Source organism: Tyto alba, unplaced genomic scaffold, assembly GCF_018691265.1.
Source record: "Tyto alba isolate M040663 unplaced genomic scaffold, T.alba_DEE_v4.0 Super-Scaffold_7, whole genome shotgun sequence".
NCBI lineage: Eukaryota > Metazoa > Chordata > Aves > Strigiformes > Tytonidae > Tyto > Tyto alba.
The window spans coordinates 13,525,087-13,544,738 of NW_024881328.1; the positions used below are offsets into that span (position 1 = coordinate 13,525,087).

Sequence of the window (19,652 nt, forward strand, 5' to 3'; positions counted from 1 at the left end):
GGCACCTGTGACTATGGTAGTGACTGGATTCACCTGCCTCACTGGAGAGACAATTTGGCTTGTAAAAAAACACATCCCCACTCTAAAGTAGGAAAGTAATCAAATTTAAAAAACAAAACCACTATCTCCACATACAAGAAAAGCCCCAAACAGTAAAATAAGTAAAATATAGGCGAGCTATAGCAAGAAATAGGAGAGAGAACAGACTACCTTTTGGGAATTAATCACTAGCATTAACTAGATGTCTGCCAAGCACTTTGACGATGGAAATCTAGAATATAGACCAATACAGATGGCCGGCACAGCAAAACTGCAAAGACTAGAAAGAGAGAAAGAGACAGACAGAGAGAAAGAGAAGGAAAAGTAGACAAAGTAAGAATTATCATTAGCAACTGGATCGGTACGCTTAACTGTAAAGAACACATTTAAAATGATGATCAAGGAACACAATGGTTAAAAGGATTATCTAAAGGCATCAATAAAAACACTCCAGGGAAAGAGACTATTTCTGAGGAATCCCTTGTGCTATACTTACATTTATTTTGACTTCCACAACAGCTGCAAGTCCAAACGCCATTCCTGCAAGGATCATACCTGTTGCCATTTTCCTAATAGGTCTATGGAGCAAATGAAAGAGGAGCCATTAATACAAAAAAGTAATTTAAAATATAGAATACCATTCCTCAGAGCCCAAGATGTGCCAAAATCATATAATAAACTATCCAACAGGTGGCACTGGGGATGACATGCTGTTTAAATTGCCAATCATTTAACTTAAAACTATTCTATTATTCTGTATGAGGCCAGCACTGAGGCCAATTAAAACTGATATGCCATGAAAAAAAGCTCTTTGCTTGCAAGTTTCATATTATCTTGTTCCTAGCTCTACTAGTGGGAATAGCTCATGGCACTATGTTAACCTGAGATGTTGGAAGGAGCACTAGAAATTATATATCTTCAAGTCCCTTTTGGAAAAGGCAAAAGAAAAGTAGCATGCTATTTAACAGCAGGAATGAGGAGCAGAAAAATGTGTAGTTTGTGTCATCAATGTTTCTGACCATCTGTGGCATCATTCTGGGTTATTTCTCATGCCAATACATTTACATTTCTAGAGAATAAAGAGCTTGCTTCTGAACTTGGAGCAAAACTAGTGCAACTCTACCAGAGTTACATAAGACAATCTGATATAAAGCAGAATAAAACAGGTCCAGAACAGCAGGTCCAAACTGAGTATTGACTTGTGGAGATCTGAAACAAATCTGGTCCTAAATTCAGTGGTCTCCACTCTGTGTGATGGTCTGGATTCACATTTGAGATTGACCAGGCTGTGGAAAATCCTGATTAGGAACCCAAATTCTGTCTCTCAGTTACATGCCCTGGGATAAGAAAATATTTAATGCTTGCATCTTGTAATAAAAAAATGGTTTTGATCTTCAATGCTGCATTGGGATTTTGTAGCACAAACTTTTACAGCCTCATAGGCTAACATCCTACAGCCTACAGTGTTTCCACAGACACTTCTACAGCTACACTGGGTAGGAGCCTGTTAGTATCCTGCACCCAGGGGCCAGAGACAGCATGGCATTCAGTCCTGATCCGTGCATGAGTTTGCGCTGCTGGGTGAACTAGTCTGTGAACTGGTCATCAGGCAGGTAGTTTTCTGTCAAGCTGGGGCTCAGTCCAGGGCACAGGCTCACACTGAGACAGCATGGAGAAGCACAGCTTCTAATGTGTGTCCTCCAAAGGGCACCATCACAGGGCTGGGCAATGTCTCTGATATGTGTTCAGGTGCGAGTAATTCAGCATGATGGGGAAGGATCAGCAGGGTGAAGGGGTAGGCTTACGAGGCTCCTTCCATCCCCATTTTATGTGGTTTTGTTTATCCAGCACTTTAGTTTGGATTAGGAACATGCCCTATAAGCCAATCTCCCACTCATCGCCCCTTCCCACACTGTGGTTCATGTTGAGAAGTGGTGCTGGAACATGGAAACTTGGTTCCTTTCAGCTGAAACCACACTGGCAAAGGCACTCCATGAGTGCACATAACATACTCCCGCTGCTGAAGGAAATCAGTCCACAGAGACAGACTTTATTCTGAAGTAAATTCCCCCAAAATGAGTAAAGCGGGTCTCAGAACCAACCTGGAGGTCTGCTCCTATTACACTGCACTTCTTACTAACACAGACCAGGGATTTTAATTTCCATATGGCCCACGCATTTTAATGCATGGGCCATATGGAAATTCCCTTATGTCCTGACTGGTTCAGATCCATGTGTGGAATCTGCTTTCACAATACCACATGTAGCCCACATGCGACAGTGAAATTGGCCCCACAGGGACCTTTCAGGGAGGGAGATATTTTGGGGGGATATAAGAGATAAGGTGAAGAACGGGTTGATCAAATTCAAAGAGGAACTGTTCATATCTGCTTTCAGGGAAAATCTGTACAGAGCAGAATTCAACATCACTCTGGAATTTCCAGGGCCTATGGAAAAGGGTGATGCTGACTCTTGGGCCTGAAGTAGAAGCAAGTACTGGGAAAGGTGAACGGAAATTTGTGTTTCCTCCTTAAAAGTTATTCTGCACACTTGCTGCAACAGAAAAAGCACTGATGCATCTGCATTGCCCCCAAGTACTTACGTGAAATTAAATTTGCACATGTTTATGAGGGGGTAGAGCCCAAGGTCAAAAATTGGGATGAAGACAAGAATAAGAAGAGGATTTAAGAACTGCAATACAAAAGAATGGGAGTTTAGTGACTAGAAATCAACTTTCAGTAATTAAACTCATAAAGCACTGTCCTCCAGAAATAATTCCATTACAGAAAGGACATGAACAAACACTTTAAAACCTCCTTTTAAAATATAATCATAGTTTGCACTTCAACAGCTTCTGCTATTTAGTTTTCACAGGCACGAATACATTTTGTCCATATCCTCCCCTCCAAGAGGTAAGCAAGCATCACTGGCCCAGTTTCCCTGAAAAGAAAAGTGAAGCAGTATGTTTTTAAAGAGTATGAAACCCACTGACAATAGAGGCAGGTGACCTTCAGTGATGTGGTGGGACCTTACAACAAATCAGCAATAATGGAAACATCTTGGGACTTCAGCAAAATCCCAGAGGAACAGGCACTATTCTGTGAGAATGGCAATTTCTCACACTTCCACACATTTGGGTAATCCCCCAGGAACTAAATTTCTCATGGGAGGGGCAGAGGTTGTCCGCCAGCCAGCAGTGGCAGAGCAAGAAAACAGTGTGACAGAGAACAAGCAGAGATAAATGCTGTTTCAGTTTTGAAGGAGGATTTCAGGGAACAGAACAGCTTTAAATTTCTCCAGAGCTGTTCAGTGTAAGAATTGTAATCAACTTTGACAGCATGGAGTCTTCACATTTTCATCTGCCCTGCAGAAAGGGAGGAAGGAAACATATTTCAGGTACAACACTCATCCCAGCACAGGGACATGTCAGAAGAAGACACAACTTGCATCCTCCACATGCCAGTACTAGTTCAAGAACTATTATGATGGCATGTCTCCCCACATCTCTGTATTATTCAGCAGGATTCAACCTTCATGTTACAGTATCCTTGGGGCCTTCTGAACCCCAAGATTAAGCTTGCAAAACAGCTAGTGAGCAATAAGGTAGAGTCCAGACCACAGCAGCCAGCAGGAGCACCGCTATTACCTTCAAAAGGAGCAGAGAAAGGCCACGGGTCCCATGAGAAAAATAAAAATGAGAGAGAAAAAGAAAATACATTTCTAAGGGTTATTTCCTACCTTATAGTATCTTTTACCTGCATTTGGTCAGGCTGAAGGACATATATTCCCTGAAACAGAAAGATATTCCAAGTGATTTATAAACACCATAACAGTGCATATGGCAAATAAGCAACCAGTCCAGTAGAGGCCTTAGCAGCAAAGGTGGTTTCGTCAAATGCTTTATGTTGGCTTTAGCAGCTGATATTGTGCTCTTGACACTTGTCATCTAAGGACACAGTGTTTAATGAGAATTGTTTTGCAAAAGGAAGCTACACTCAGTCCTTGATATATGGCAGCTAGGGGACAGCCTACAACAGGTACTGAGACTACTCTTTCAGACTGGCTGAGCCATGAACTAGGTGACTGGGGAGGAATGGGCATGTTATTGTCCAAGCTGGGATCTGGGCTTAGAACCTCCTCCTTTCCTGTTTCTGTAATGGGAAAAGTCCAAACCCTACAAGTGAGTGCTCTCAAGGTTCAGGACCCTCTGAGCTCTGTTGGCATTTCTCCCAAGCACCACAAAAGCATAACAAAAGATCATCCCTGAGCCAGTGGGCTGCACAACACCTCTTTCCTCTCTCCATCTGCCAAGGGAACCTATTAGGCTTTGGTCAACTGTGACTTCTTGGTTTGAGCCCAGAGTCTTTCAGGCTATTAGAGGTTCCCGACCTTTGCATCACTGTACCCATTCCCCACAATCAGACAATGTCAACAGGGATGGATGGAAGGATACTAGACCCCAGAAGGGACCAATGAGCTGTCTCCAGGGAGGGGCTGGTGGTTCTTTTTTTTAACTCCACACAATGCTTTTCATTTGAAATTAAGTTGAAGGCCAAAGCTGTGATAGAATTAAATCTGGCCAGGGACATCAAGAGCAACAAAAAAGTTTCTACGGGTACATCAGTGATAAAAGGAAAAATACAGGCCCTCCTTGGAAGGAAAAGGCAGATCTGATTACCCAGGACATGGAGAAAGCTGAGGTACTCAGCAACTTTTTTGCCTCAGTCTTCACCAGTAAGGGCTCCAGCCACACTGCCCAAGTCACAGAAGACAAAGTCACAGACTGGGAGAATGAATAATCAGCCATTGTAGGAGATGATCAGGTCCAGGACCATCTAAGGGATCTGAAGGTGCACAAGCCCATGGAACCCAATGAGATGCATCTGTGGATCCCGAGGGAACCGGCAGATGAAGTGGTTAAGACACTATCCATCATATTTGAGAAGTTGTGGCAGTCTGGTGAGTTCCTGCTGTTTGGAAAATGGAAAACATAACCCCCATTTTTAAAAAGGGAATAAAAGACCTTGAGAACTAAAGGCCAGTCAGTCTCACTCCTGTGCCTGGCAAGATCATGGAGCTTATCTTCTCAGAAAGTATGTTAGGGCACATAAAAAATGAGGTGGTGATTGGTGACAGCCAACATGGCTTCACTGAGGGCAAATAGTGCCTGACAAATTTGGTGACCCTGTACAACAGGGTTATAGTGTTGGTGGATAAGAGACGAGCAAGTTACATTATCTACCTGGACTTGTGCAAAGCATTTGACACTGTCCCACAGGACATCCTTGTCTCTTAACTGGAGACATGGATTTGACAGATGGACCGCTTGGTGGCTAAAGAATTGGCTGGATGGTCACACTCAAAGAGTTGCAGTCAACAGCTTGATGTCTGACTGGAGAGCGGTGATGAGTGGTGTTCCTTGGGGGTCGGTATTGGGATTGGCGCTGTTTAACATCTTTGTTGGGGACATGGACAGTGGGATTGAGTGTACCCTCAGCAAGCCTGTGAGTAACACCAAACTGTGTGGTGCAGTCAATATGCTGGAGGGAAGGGATGCCATCCAGAGGGATCTCAACAGGCTTGAGAGGTGGGCCCATGAAAACCTTGTGAAGTTCAACAAGGCCAAGTGCAAGGTCCTGCACATGGGTTGAGGCAATCCTAAGCACAAATACAGGCTGGACAATGAGTGGATTGAGAACAGCCCTGTGGAGAAGGACTTGTGGGTGTTAGTGGGTGCAAAACTGACTGTGAGCCAGCAATGTGCACTCGCAGCCCCGAAAGCCAACCGTGTCCTGGGCTGCATCAAGAGAAGGGTGGCCAGCACATCCATGGAGGGGATTCTCCCCCTCTGCTCTGCTCTCATGAGACTCCACTTGGAGTACTGTGTCCAGCTCTGGAGGCCCCCAACATAATGACATGGACCCACTTGAGCGGGTCGAGAGGAGGCCATGAAGTTGGTCAGGGGGCTGGAGCACCTCCCTTGGGAGGACAGGCTGAGAGTTGGGGTTGATCAGCCTGGAGAAGAGAAGGCTCCAGTAATTACAGGGGGCCTACAGGAAAGATGGGAAGGCACTCTTGATCAGGGAGTGAAGTGATAGGAGAAAGGGTAATGATTTTAAACTGAAAGAGAGTAGGTTTAGATTAGATAGAAGGAGGAAATTCTTTACTGTGAGGGTGGTGAAGCGCTGCCACAGGTTACTCAGAGAAGCTGTGGCTGCCCCCTCCCTGGAAGGGTTCAAGGTCAGGTTGGACAGGGCTTTGAGCAACCTGGTCTAGTGGAAGGTGTCCCTGATCATGGCAGGGTGTTGGAACTAGATTTAAGGTCCCTTCCAACCCAAACCAGTCTATGAAGAGATGAGGGGGAAAATTGAGGAAGGAAATAATATCTTCCCAAGAAAGCACTGGGGGGGTTTGTTCTCCTGTCTGCCAGACTTGTCCTCAGCTGAATCTAGAATGGCTGCCTGTCTCTGCAGCAGTTGCCTCCTTGAAGAGTGGAAACCACTGGTCACAGCAAAGGAGTCTGACAATTAAAAATATTAGGCACATATCCCCTCCTGCTACTTTATGCACAATATACAAATGAGCCATTAGGAAACAAGCCTGCGAATATTTAATCTCACACTAAATCATTCCCTTTTTAACTTTGGACTTCCTAGCTGAGCCCTTTGTCTGCAAAAGGGAAAAGCATAGAATATTACAAACATGAACTCCAGCAAGCCTAATGGTGGGATCCCTTCAGTGCTGCAGTTAATTCTCACCGTCATGAGTTGGGACAACTCACAAATGGAGAATGGATGAGACTGAAACACAAGCCAAAAACCTATCCAAGTTGGTGTGACAAAAAAGCCCTGAATACATCCTTCTTCACTGAAAAGAGTTTAATAAATGACACCTGGAGATTCTTAAATCTTCTGCTAATGGATCACTAAGTGCATGTGAGCAAAGCAGCAGAAAACAAAGTTTTCAGATACACATCACAAAGACTGCATGAACTTTCATTGTTCTGTCTTTCTGAGGTGAATAAATATTACCCAAGGTGTAGTCTTTTTTATGCCTCATTTGAATTAGTTAAGCCTAATGAGTATCACATGCTGAGAGCCCAATTTTAAACAGGAGTGACATAGTAGGGATCAAATTTGGGGCTTTAAGTCAATTTTAAACTGGAAAATGGGCATTTACAATCCTGAATTGTCATATGAGCATCCACAGGTAAGATCTAGATGGCCTGTTAAAACACGTATGTTTGGAAATCAGCCTTGTATGGTGGCATCTTTAAGCAGACAGTTCATCCACATTTATCTGCCACTGCACCCTGCACCATTTGCCATTCACATCTTTCAAGATCTTTATGGCTACTAACTAGTTAACCCTCATCATATCTCTACCCTATACATAAGATTCCTGATGGTTTTGAGAGACTTCATTAATGTATCACCAAATAAGCCAGGGCAGAAATACACAACTACAACAGCTCTAGTTATACCTTACAAGAGCTGTGTGAGCTTTCCCTAACTTCTCTGTCTTCAGTGGGGGTAGCAGGCTGGAAGCCCTACCTGCTCAAGGTCACAGAGTGACCAGTTGCCAGTAGGTCAGCACTCCTGACTTTGCAGGCTGCTGACAACTCCCCAGCCCTTGCTCCTTGCCAAGAAGTGCTGTGATGAATTGAATATGGCTGCACAGACCCTCTCACTTCTAATTACCAAAAGTGCAACTCACCCAGACTCATCAAGCAGATGCTCTTAGTACTGCGAGACTCCGGTTAAAAAGCAAGAGCAGTGATGTTACTACTAGTCTTACCAGCCCTGTTGACATTAAGTACTTACAAAATCAGCATTCATTTTTGTGGCTTGCAAAGTCCACCTGGATCCCTAAGGAGAAAACAGACAACTGTGAAGCCTTCAGAATGTCCTATGGGACTAGAAAACATGGGGACAGAGAAGACAACAGTGCTGGAGGTCTTATTTCCCATCTATTCCTTCCCCCCCCCCCCTCCCCCCCCCCGTAACACCTACTAGTAGGCAGGGCAAATTCTCCCTTCTCACCCTCCTGTGCCAGATACCCAGCAGGGCTGCGGAGGGATAGCTGGCAGTGATGGTGGGTACTGCCTGAGCAAGCCCCTGGATGCCTGACAGGAGCGTGGTGCTCTGTGTCCCCAGGATGCTTTGGTGTTACCCTGGAAGGACAAGGGTGCAAATCCACACCAGGAGGCAGACCTGCAATGCACTGTACTGTACCTGCTGATCAAACAGGGCCCAGAACATTGGCAGTGGTATGAAGAGGAAGAGAACACGTGTCACCATTTTAACCTCCCCAATCAGCTGTTTCTATAAAGGGAACGGGCAAAAAGGTAAGATGGCAGTGAAAAGCCAACAGGTGATTCAAGCTACAAAGCATGAGACCTTCTACCTTTCTGCATGGCAGTTATTCATTGCACTGATTCACAATATTGGACATATTTGCATTTCTGCATTTCAGTGCAGCACCTAAACTGTCCATTAAGGGTCAGGAGAGTACAGATGTGGGAACGGACAGGACAAATGAGAGTCGGGTGCATGTGAGGAGTGGTGTGCCCAGGCCAGTCTTACTGTCTCCCCGTCTCCCCACTTCCCCCTCCAAACCTGCCAGGTAGAGCATCACTTACCGAGTATTTTTCTGATGCCCAGTCCAGCCAGTGATCTCGCTTTGGAATCTGACGAGACCGGTTTTTCAGCCGGTTTTTAATAGCAAACTAGGGAGAAAAACAGGTAACTCCCTAGTGGTGTACCTGCCCTTGTCACATTCCCAACTCAAGGCTGCCCTCCCCATCCCCAAATGTGAGCTGTGTCAGAAAATTGCAGCAGTTTTGCTGAATACTTCCAAAATCTTGGATTGGATGCTTTATGACTAATTCTCCACAGGGAAGTTTCTGTGACATTAGTTGATTAAAATTATGTGGGAATGAACTACCTCACGGGCTTGTCTTTCAGAGACAAACCTGACATTAGCCCCCAAAGACAGTTTCATGCTTGATTTGAAACGTGCTACATCATAAAGCTTTAAACATAATTTCTTCAATTCTCTTCCAAAAAGCACCTGTCATATTGACCACCATGCTAGGAAGAAAATGCCTTGCTACCCAAAGCAATGTTAAAACCCAAGCTCTCGCTCCCTTCTTTGTTCTGTAGTCCTTTTTTTACATATTCCTGGTGAAGCCCTTGCCTCATTCACTTCTAGACGAGCTTTCAATTTGGTTTATCACTGGAGGAGAAATCAGTGACACCGAATTTGTAACTTGTTTGTTTATGCTGTGTGCTCCAGTCACTGAAAACACTGAACACAGCCACCCTGGCCAAAAGAGTGGCAGATCTCACTTCGAAATCTTATCTTTGAGATCTGGCCTGGTTCCCCAAGGTAAATCTGTCACTAGGATTGACCTAGGCAAAAAAAAAATAAAAAATAAATAAAAAATCTTCTGTTAGCAGCAGCTTCCTGAAAAAGAAACATCATTATCCACCTAATAATAAGAGAGTACTTTTTCACATACTATATTCAGCTCACACACTATGAAAAATAATTGATAAGGCTATATATAATGCAACTTCAGCAGGTGTCTCTTGCATTTACATGAACATGCTGAATGTGCATAATACGAATGTGTACTATTACTGTCTGCTGAACTGGTAAACTTTAGTAAAATTATTCAGCTGAAAAAAATTGAGTCATGTATCTGATACTCTGAGTTTCTGTTTTTTCCTTTCAGTTCAGCCTCCATCAGCATCTGCCACTAGTGGTTCTACTGACGTCAACTGAACAGTTCATGGAGCTAAGGAAAAACAATTTAAATGTTGAAAGAATGAACTAGGACCTATATGTGTTTCTTACTCCTTACAGCTCATCAGCAAGATATCCAGGAGCAGCATAAAGATCTCCAGATGTCACCTCGCCTTTCCCTTTGCACTTTTCTGACCTGGAATCTCAGAGTCATGTATGAAAAAGAGAGAATGACACACACTTACACCGATGCATTTGCACACTTCCAGTAAGACATTCCCTTGTGGTGGTGTTTTTCTGTACAGTCCACTTCCAGCAATGAATACAACTGAAAAATATTATAGTCCAAATGGGAATTCACATCACTGAGGTTCAATCATGTACTGGCTTCTGGGTAGGATCCCCACCCCTGTATTCAACAGAAATTCTCTGTCCTTGGGGCTTACAGGATTGCACTTTTAACAAAATAAATATACAGGACTCCTTTAATCCCTTCTGACGGAAAAAAATGCAACATCCTACATGAGGCAGTGTGATCCCTAGGAAGTCATGGTCATCTTCTCATGAGCTGCTCTAACACAACAGGCACCTCCACACCTGATTCATGCTGGGAATCAAAGCTTTGAAAACTACCTCCATCTATGCTTTTTGTAGGCTAAACTTAAAATGTAATCCACATTGAATTGCTGCACCTGATGTTGAAAATCAGCCCTGACTCATTGCAACTGTGTGAGGGTTAATCCAGATCCAACACAGGCTCTATGTACTTACACCTCAATACACATTTCATGGAAACTGCTGCAAAGGTCACTGCATCACACACTGGTGTTAACAGAAATTACCTCAATTTATGGTTTCCATGAAGGGATATACAATTTAAGATATTGTTTTGTCTTGGTTTTCTCCCTCAAAGCACAAAGAACATTGGACCAAGGCTTCAAAATCCTGTCAGAGATTGGGCTGATTACACATCATTTGTCCTGCTCTTTGAGAGCCTCTGAGCACATTGCAATTCCAAAGACATTAGCAAGGAGAAGTACAATAAAAGCCGAGCGTAAAAACCATATAAGAAACTAACCTCAACTTTTTCAACTAACCCAATTGTTTGGGTTAGTCCACAGCCAGTGGTGAAAAGCAGGCACCTCTGTCCTAACCCAGGAGGCCTCAGATACGGCAAGGAACTCACCATTTCTCTTTTCTGACTGTGAAGACCCTTCACATCCAGTTTTGACTTGCAGAACTGTCAGAGAGACCTCTGAAGTCACTTTAGGTGAGTCGCACTGAAAGACACTTGTACAAAGTCACCCAGAGTGGGTAGTTGCACTACCTAAATTTTAGCATCTCCCTGTGGATCTGTTGGTGCCTCTAAAAGGTGACTCTCTAGGTTTCCTGGCAACATCATTGATTCCTTTGGGAACTGAGGTTCCTGCATTAGGTTTGGCATTTGGAATTAAATAGTATCAATCTTCCCCCACCTTTCAGAAAAATAAGCAGCACAGAAAATCATGCTCTATGAGATTTCCATTCTGCCTCCAAATCTATCCTTGCTCTCCATCACCACCGGGAGAGGGCCAGTCAGGGCTGAAATGGTATTTATTCCAGTTCTGCATGCTGCTCACATAGTCAAATATATCAATTCCAAGAGCATTTTAGCATGTTACAAAGGAACACAGAGCTGCTTTGCCAGGCAGGCGTGGAATCTGGCAGGAGGACTCTAGCTAAAAACACATTTCAATTGATGCCCTCACCAAAACTGCAATATTTACACGTCCATTTTCCCCTGGGCAACTACTACTCTGCTAGAAACATTCATCACACAATGGTGCACAGAGGAGCCTGTGCTGCCTTAAACTGATGGGAACAGGACACAAGGGAAAAGAGAAGCTTCTCGGGCCCGTGACCATGCACTTTTTTTGAAAATAACTGCTGTAACGTTAGCTGCGGCCTGATGACATTTCTCCAGTGTCCTGATTCTTCTCTTTGACGGAAGTTTGAGGGTAGAGAGCAACACTAACATTCTCTGGGGAACTAACTTTTCAAATCACAGATGCTGTGGTGAAATCACACAATTGCTTTGTCTCTCAATTAAGCTAACAAGCTGAATGAGAAGTCAACCCATGCTGTGTCAAAACCTCTCAAATTCAGTGTAATAAGGGGACTGCTCCCCTCAGCAGCTTGCAACTGTAAAACTAAAGCTAATGACATATCCTCTGTATTGGCTACCAAGGAGTAACAGTAAGAATGTGAAAATTGTTGAGTATTTTATAAGGGCTGAAGAAGAAATCTTGACAAGTACATTAATGGGGCTAAGATGCAAGCTTTAGGAAGCAGGGTGATTGCAGCTGTCTCCTGACACTTGGACAATAAGAGCTTTTTATTGCAACATAATAATAAGTTGTCACTGTAATTGTGGGAATTATTTCAGCCAGGCAAAGTGAGACAGCTTAGAATGAAGTAATACCTCATTCAGCTCGTTCTGTGATTTCTATGGTGCATAGATTCTGAAGCAGAAGTCTGAGCCATTAAAGATGGCCCCAAGCTGCAAAGGTTCTGTGGAAAGGTTAGAAGTGGCATGCTATGCTTCTCTTCTATAAGCTGGGGAACTCTGAGGACTGCTCAGATTGCAGTTCAAAGGCCAAGCCTGCTCACATACAAAGCTGCAAGCCATCAGGAGAATAATTTTGGTGCCTCCCTTTGCTTTATAGAGCAAAGCAATTGTACTGTGAAATATCCACCAGACCACCCTCTCATCAGTATCATCATAAAGGTTTGCAGTAAAACCATGGTCTGCCCACCGTTAAGTGAACTAGTGATTTTTCTTGTTGTTCTGAACTGTGGAATTGCTAGATGACCTTGAACCCTTGAGTTTCACATCACAGTGTCCATCCAGAGCTAGTGAATCTGTGCATTTTCTCATCTATCCATTGACTCAAAAATGGTAACTCCTCTTACAAGCATTATTGCTTCCACTCACCAAGTGCCAACACCATCAGTGCTGCTGGGACACCAAAAGCCAGTGCATAGCAATCCTCTCCAAAACATTTCACATCCCCTGAAAAAGAAGTCAGAAATAAAAGCACCTCATTACAGTCAGACTTATGTTACTGGGGCCTTTGATTTGCTTCCCCTAAATCAGTCACTTCCTCTGGCTTTAAATGTTCTTTGCTGGTGCTTGACACTGTGAATTGAATCTCCTTGAAACAGTTGTCCTCCCTTGAAGATGACAATTTGGAAGCAGGGTTAGTGTTTGGCAGCAGAAGCAGCTGATAATGGGATATTGATGAGACTGGTGGAAGGGAGGGGGCAGACAAATAGGTAGAAAGAAGTAGTAGGAACTTTAACAGGGAAAACCCCCTCAACATTTAAAATAAAACCTGAAAACATTCTGTGTTTGCCTAGATTTAAATAACCAGTACTGTGTTTCCACATTATTTGTGTCAGCTGCATGAGTTACTGAGCTAAAAACCTGAATCTGATTTCATAGAGACCTGCAGTGGACAAAGTGGAAGCCAATACGCCTACTATATAAGCGGAAGCACAGGATTAGTCTTAAAAATCCAGTTCCCTTTCTCACCACCCTCACAATCTCACTAGAGGAAGCCTGCTCCAAATGTCAGGCCTTGCAATAACCCACCAGGAAGCCAGGTTTGTTACACCATGGCTTTGATTGATCTGAGCTAGGGTTCACTGAAACCCTGCACCTCTCATACCAGGTCAATTCTTGCACCACATGAATTTAGAGGTCCAGTTGCAAACAGAAAGCCAGCCATGGGGTCTGTGTTTGTATGCCAGTGGCTACAAATGAGTGCATTCTTACATGGAGTAATAACAAAATGGCTAACATAAGCCAACGTAGCTAGCAGGAAACTAACCCATGAAGCCTCCAGTTGTTCCTGTTTGCTGTCCCTGGGCAGTCACAGTCAGCTGCATAGCTGTGTGCACGAATAGCATTTATTTACTTATTTTCAGCAAATTAGCTGAAATCCAACAAGACTGGCAGTGAGACATTATGGGCACACTGAACTTTTGACATGCAAAATGAGTTCCACTTCTCCATCTAAAAGTATATATTCCACATTTCTGCCAAATGTCTAGGAACTGCATTTCTTGCTCTTCCAAGAAAAGCTTCCACAATTAGCAAAAATTTTATTCTTTCCCCATCCTCTCCACCTCATTTCCATGTTGCAACTAGTTTATTGGTAGGCTATATTGGCATAAGTTTTGATGTTCGAAGGGGACTGGGTTTTCATCTGCCCACTGACTACGTTGAGCAAAAGCCCCTTTCCCAACAGAATGCTGACCTGGGGACATCAGTGAGAGAAAGAGCAAAAATACAGCATTTGTCTTTGCCTGTACATATGGTGTAAATATGAGACAAGCAGAATTGTTTTCAGCCTTGTGAAATGAACGGCCTGCTAACATAACCACTCCGAACAAAGAAAGCTTCCTGGAGGCCATAGGATGTAATGAAAAAAAACCTGCTATTGAATGTGAAGGCTACCTTGTCCCTGTCCCCATTCCTATCACCTATGGCCTGCTGCTCTGCCTCTGTGTCTGTATTTAGAGCACGCCAATCCCCTTGGCTCTGCAATACAATGAAGTACAGCAAGACTCAAGGACTAAAAGGGGTTGTGCATACTGGCTAGAATATAAAGTAGGTCTTAAATGGGGCATAGGCCTGTTCTTTGTCTTCAAGGCTAGTTGCTCAGGGCTGCAATCTTGCAAGCAGACCCACACAGACATGCCTGGGTGCCAGGACTGAGACCTCCAGAAGTCAGCAGCACCCTGTGGGAGGGAGAAGGTAGGACTTCAAAATCAGCCCTCCTAAGTTTTTTGGCCCTGACACCCGCACAGGAGAGCAGAGACCAGTTCCCATCCACAGGTTACCTCAGGCAAGATGGGGAAATAATTCTTCACTGGCAGTGGGGAGGATTAGATGACCATATAGGTCCTTCCACCTTTCATATTTTAACTCTACGTTACATGCTATCTTTGAAATACAACCAGGAATATAGGTTCTGTGACTTCCCTAATAGTACTATAAGTCTGTTACACTGCTACAGCAGGATTAACAAGGCGTAAATACAATACACTGTCCACTCCACAGATAATATAATTTCTGCCATTCAGTTGTCATAAGAGCCTAACTATGCACAGCAGAGTAGTCCAAGGACAGCTAATTTATTGTCTTATTCTAAATCAACACTGACCTCTTAGCACAGGAGTTACAAACGTGGAGATCAAACTTCCAGCATTAATGGATAAATAGAAGATGGAAAAAAACTTGCTTCTCTCCGAGGTCTAAAACAAGAAGAGACAATATCAATGTCACAGCTAACGCACAGCATTGGGCTTGCAAATTGAACACTATCAATTCTCTTGTTAGGAAGGCTGGGTAAATATTGACACGCAATGTATAAAATGTTAAGCAAACAAGCTTGTGTTCAGGTGATGGTAAATGCTCACACAAATCAACTCATGTTACTTGAGAAGTGCTTCGGGGTTTTTTGGCATTTCAGAGGAAAAGCCACTGCTTCAAGAGTGTTGTGAGATTGGAAGGTGGGGAAAGCATTTACTTATTCAGAACAAATAGCACAATTCAGATCCTCTGTCACCTAATTCAATCCAATTTGGCATGGTTTGACAAGCTCATAATTTCTTCCTATGTCTGAGCTCTTTTTTTTTTTTTTTTTTTCCCTCCTCTCCTGTGTAGAAATAGAAAAAGAAACCTGTGTATTTTGAGAGGCTGGTAATGACAGCATAGTTAGAGAGTGCCAGCAAATGAGAGGTATCCATCAAACAGGAGATTGCCAAGCTGAGGCCAGTCAACCTCAAACTAATAGGATGAATTAAATCTACAGGAGCAAATTCAAGAATGCGATGGAGGGATGAACTCCAAGAGTACAAAATTTAACTGACGTTGTATCATATTATAGTTCATACAGTTAAATGATTCCTGTTGGTCTTTTCTTCCTGCATAATTCATAATTTGGAAAGAATCAAGAACTCGATGCAGTTTGGTCCTTTCTGCAGGAGTAATGTGTGAAGGCATTCAACCGAGAGCAGTATCTCCTTGCTTGTGGGGGAGACATACATGCACAGTCGCATGCACAGACACAGTGCTAAACCTCCCCTCGGTGCCTGGGTGGGCCAGCAGAGTGGAAAAGGAAGTGCAGGCTACCTGACCTTGCCCACGCTCATCTGTATCACCAGCTATGGGACACCTGAGTTGGTGAAACCAGCATTTAAGGACAGCCCAAGCCCAGACAGCCAATATACTCCATATGTATCCAGGCTTTGCTCCCAGCTGTCATCAGGTCCTGTAAAGGTAGTGGTAAAATTGCTCGGGATATGGCTTGGCGTGTGGCAGAGAGCTCCTCAGGGCATCTTGACCCACATCTCTATGAACTGAGCATCATTTAAATGTGAAGCTTTAACTTAGCTGAGTGTGAGGAAGCTCCTCAGGGGCCTAGTTCTGTCCCCTCTCCTAAAATGTCCTACTCCCTTCTGCTCCCTGAGACAACAATATTCACACGGCTAGAAAACAGGAGAAAACGTGAAGAATTGCAGGCAGCTAAAAGAGGACAGCTCTTGAGGAATGAAGCCTGGGATCCAAAAATGTAGCAAAACTTCCTATAACTGATGGCACAGCGAATGGGAAATATTGCTACTTCATATGCCAAGAAGCCTTCTATCACAGAGGATTACTTCAGGGAAGATGGGCAGATAGGAGGGCATGGGAGAGCTTTTCTTTATGTCCCCTTGTGAAGAAGGTACTGGGAAGGTGAGGGTCTCATCACCTCCTACTGTCACCCATCAAGGAGCCTAGGGGTTCCCTCACTTGGATTAAGGGCTTTTTGCCTTGCCCCAGCACAGTTATGAAGACCCCATCAACCTGAGCTTTTGGCTCTTCCACGATTTTATCTCCTAGCATGTCCCAGGCAGTCTAATCCGTACATTTACAAGTAATGATTTATCTTGGATTAAAGGATTTGTAAACCTTATAATAATCATCTCTATGGCATGTTTCCATGGTTAATAGCAAACAGCACTAGGTCTTACTATCTCTTATAATCCATTTCTCTCCTTACGAGTGTTTTTGAAACTTTCTACTGGGAAGCTAGTAAAAGTATCTTTTCTTCTTCATTCTACCTTTGTGACTAGTTATCTGTCATCATAAGGAACTCTAGAGAAATGAGCAGCCTCAGTAATCTCTCCCACTTCCAGAGTAGCCCTGACATGGCTTGACATGGGTGGTGCAGTAGAGTCCTCACAGTCCTGTCCTCTTCTAGTCAAATTCTCATATCGTATCTCTAACCCTTTGTATCTGAGCAACGCAGAATTTCTGAGAGCTGAGAAAAACTCAAGCATGCAGCTCTCAACACGATAAAGTGTAGAGCAACAATCACCAAAAAAGAATGTGCTGGTAAGAGAAAAGGTTAGTGATGCATAAAGAATTTGGGGCATCTTATTTCACACATTTTCAGTGATGGAAAAAAAAAAATGGTCAGAGAAAAGCAGAATTGACTACAAAAATAACAACCCAGCAGCTTGCAAATTACACTGATTGGAAAAAAGAATTCTCTCCCTGTTTTCTTAATCTTTGGAACATACATACATTAACAACATGATTTGGATTAGCTAATTTGAGCAAAGGTACCATACATAATAATCCTGATCTCCTTGGCAACCAGAAAATAAAGAAACAAAGAGAAAGCTATTTAGTAGCTTAAACACCATATCACACTGTTTGAAAGCAGATTTTGTCCTTAATTAACATGCACAGAAGCCTTCGCATTCATACAACATACCATACATATAATTTTATTCAGGACTTTTTAGGTTGGACTCCTAATCCCATAGACAAAGGTGCTTGGAAATCTCCTGCAGATAAATCTGCTTTCCCTATCTGACCTGCTGAATCAGTCTCCATCACTGTTTGTAGTAGTACTGTTCTCAAAGTGGCAGATCCAAGACTATTACACTCAAAGTACTTAAAAGAAAATCAGACTGATGGTGTGCATTCACCTCAAAACATAAATTTGTCTCTATGTGGGAATAGCAGGGGCAATTTACTTACTCGTTTTATGTACAGAACTACCACATCCCTAGTTTCCAGATGGAACCACTAAGCCTGGACACTTAAGGGCTCAGCTGAAGTTTACTGGTGTCCTGAAAACTAAAGAGGAATCAAATGCTTCATTTCACTAGGAATTTTCAGAAGTTATTTCATCCTACCTGGAGTGGAAGACAGAAAAATATAAGTCTTCTCAAACACCACTCCAGAGGAGAGAAATATCCTGGTTGGCCTCAAACCCTTAATTCCTTACAAAAAATCAAAACTTCTCATTCCAATTTTGAAGACTTAAATTTCCTATCACATAGCATAAAACATTTTTTTCTTTTGAAAGGCCAAGTCATTTCAAAATGGTAAAATACAAAACCTTCTCTCCTGAAAAGAATGAATAGAAAAGAATGTATTGTCCTTATCAGTAGGCTTTTTATGGTTTCCTTTCTCTAAATTAGTTTTTCTTGAAGGCAACACACAGGTGAATGTTTGAGCCTTAGTATTTGATAAATTTGTTGGGGAGGTGCAGTCTGAATGCTAGAGAATGGGTAAAGACCCACACAACCACAGACAATTCATTTTTTTTCTCTGTAACTCAGTTGTGGTTGTAAATTTGGGATAATAATATGTATGTGCCTGACTGGGGTGCTGAGATTCATTAGCTGAAGTCTATAAAACACAGAAGATAAGTGGTACATATTATCATACTGTAATTAGGTGGTAATTGAAAGATGCTGGATAAACATTATTAATCATTAATATTCATAGAAGTAGCACTTCTGAAATAGCTGCTCTAACACCTGTTAGAATTCTTTTGGGACAACTACTGGCACTGCAAGCTGGGATGCCCACACGCTGGTGTGCACACAGCGTATTCCCGGTGTGTGTATGCCGTACTGCCAGCCTGCTTTAGGTCAGAGTTGTGCCAGCTGGGGAGGCTGGTGACCACCAGATGTTTGCTCCTCCCTCTTCTGCAGCATCTTCTAAACCACCGGGTCCAACTGACAGCACAGGATGGACGTGCTTGCAGAAGGATCTTCTTCAAACAATTAACCATGAAACATCCTGTGTTTTGTTACTCCTTACTAACCATAAGTTTCACCACCTCAGCGTCACATAGTTCATGTGCAAAAAGCACAAGTCTTCCCAAAATTTTAAAATAAACATTCTACCCTATATTCTTCATTCATTAAATGCTGACTCTATGTTGGAGCATTGCAACTGACAAACAGCAAACTGCCCTACAGGGCTTCTATCCCTTGTCCATGGCTAAGTGACCATGCCTTGTCCAACTCTACCAGTGCCTTTCCTGACACACCATTGACCATTAGCCTAATATCTTTCTTCAGTGTCTCCATTGATGGGAGTTTCCATCTTTCAAATGTCCTAACATTTTCCAATACTTCTCCAGATCTATTTCTGGAAAATTTTTCCTACTGGCAGTCCTAAATAATCCTCCCTGAATTGAAGCCTTCTCATCACAGACCCCGATCCTTTTTTTCTTTCCTGTAGCAGTGACTTTTCTACATATCAGAAGTTGCTGATCTGAATACTGTCACTGAGAAAACTGAAATTTTTACTTGTGTGTTAGGTCAACATAAATCTAAGTGTTTATTTTCAAGTCAATTTGAAAATTATGCATTTTACCTGAGGATTAGTACTTCCTGACCTGCTTCACTTCTTTAAATACTGCCTTACTCCTGGTTGAGCCACTGTGCTGCATAACAGGAGTTTGAGATTAGTGCCGGTGAGAGGCTAAGAACTCACGATAGAAAATGAGGACATAAAGCAACTG

The 19,652-nt window shown here is 43.0% G+C and overlaps 1 protein-coding gene across 4 annotated transcripts in view; it reads right to left on the reverse strand.

Annotated features, from left to right (window-relative positions):
- The window catches only part of SLC15A2 (solute carrier family 15 member 2), a 66,239-nt gene that overhangs the window by 23,904 nt on the left and 22,683 nt on the right, over positions 1-19,652 (reverse strand). For all 4 annotated transcript variants that reach the window (XM_033003542.2, XM_033003544.2, XM_009968392.3 and 1 more), the window contains 9 exons: positions 15,000-15,090; positions 12,764-12,841; positions 10,035-10,117; positions 8,681-8,767; positions 8,274-8,363; positions 7,863-7,907; positions 3,795-3,827; positions 2,642-2,730; positions 536-617 (listed from right to left, as the gene is read on the reverse strand). In XM_033003542.2, coding sequence (XP_032859433.1) covers positions 536-617; positions 2,642-2,730; positions 3,795-3,827; positions 7,863-7,907; positions 8,274-8,363; positions 8,681-8,767; positions 10,035-10,117; positions 12,764-12,841; positions 15,000-15,090 — 678 coding nt within the window. The remainder of the gene's footprint in view (positions 1-535; positions 618-2,641; positions 2,731-3,794; positions 3,828-7,862; positions 7,908-8,273; positions 8,364-8,680; positions 8,768-10,034; positions 10,118-12,763; positions 12,842-14,999; positions 15,091-19,652) is intronic.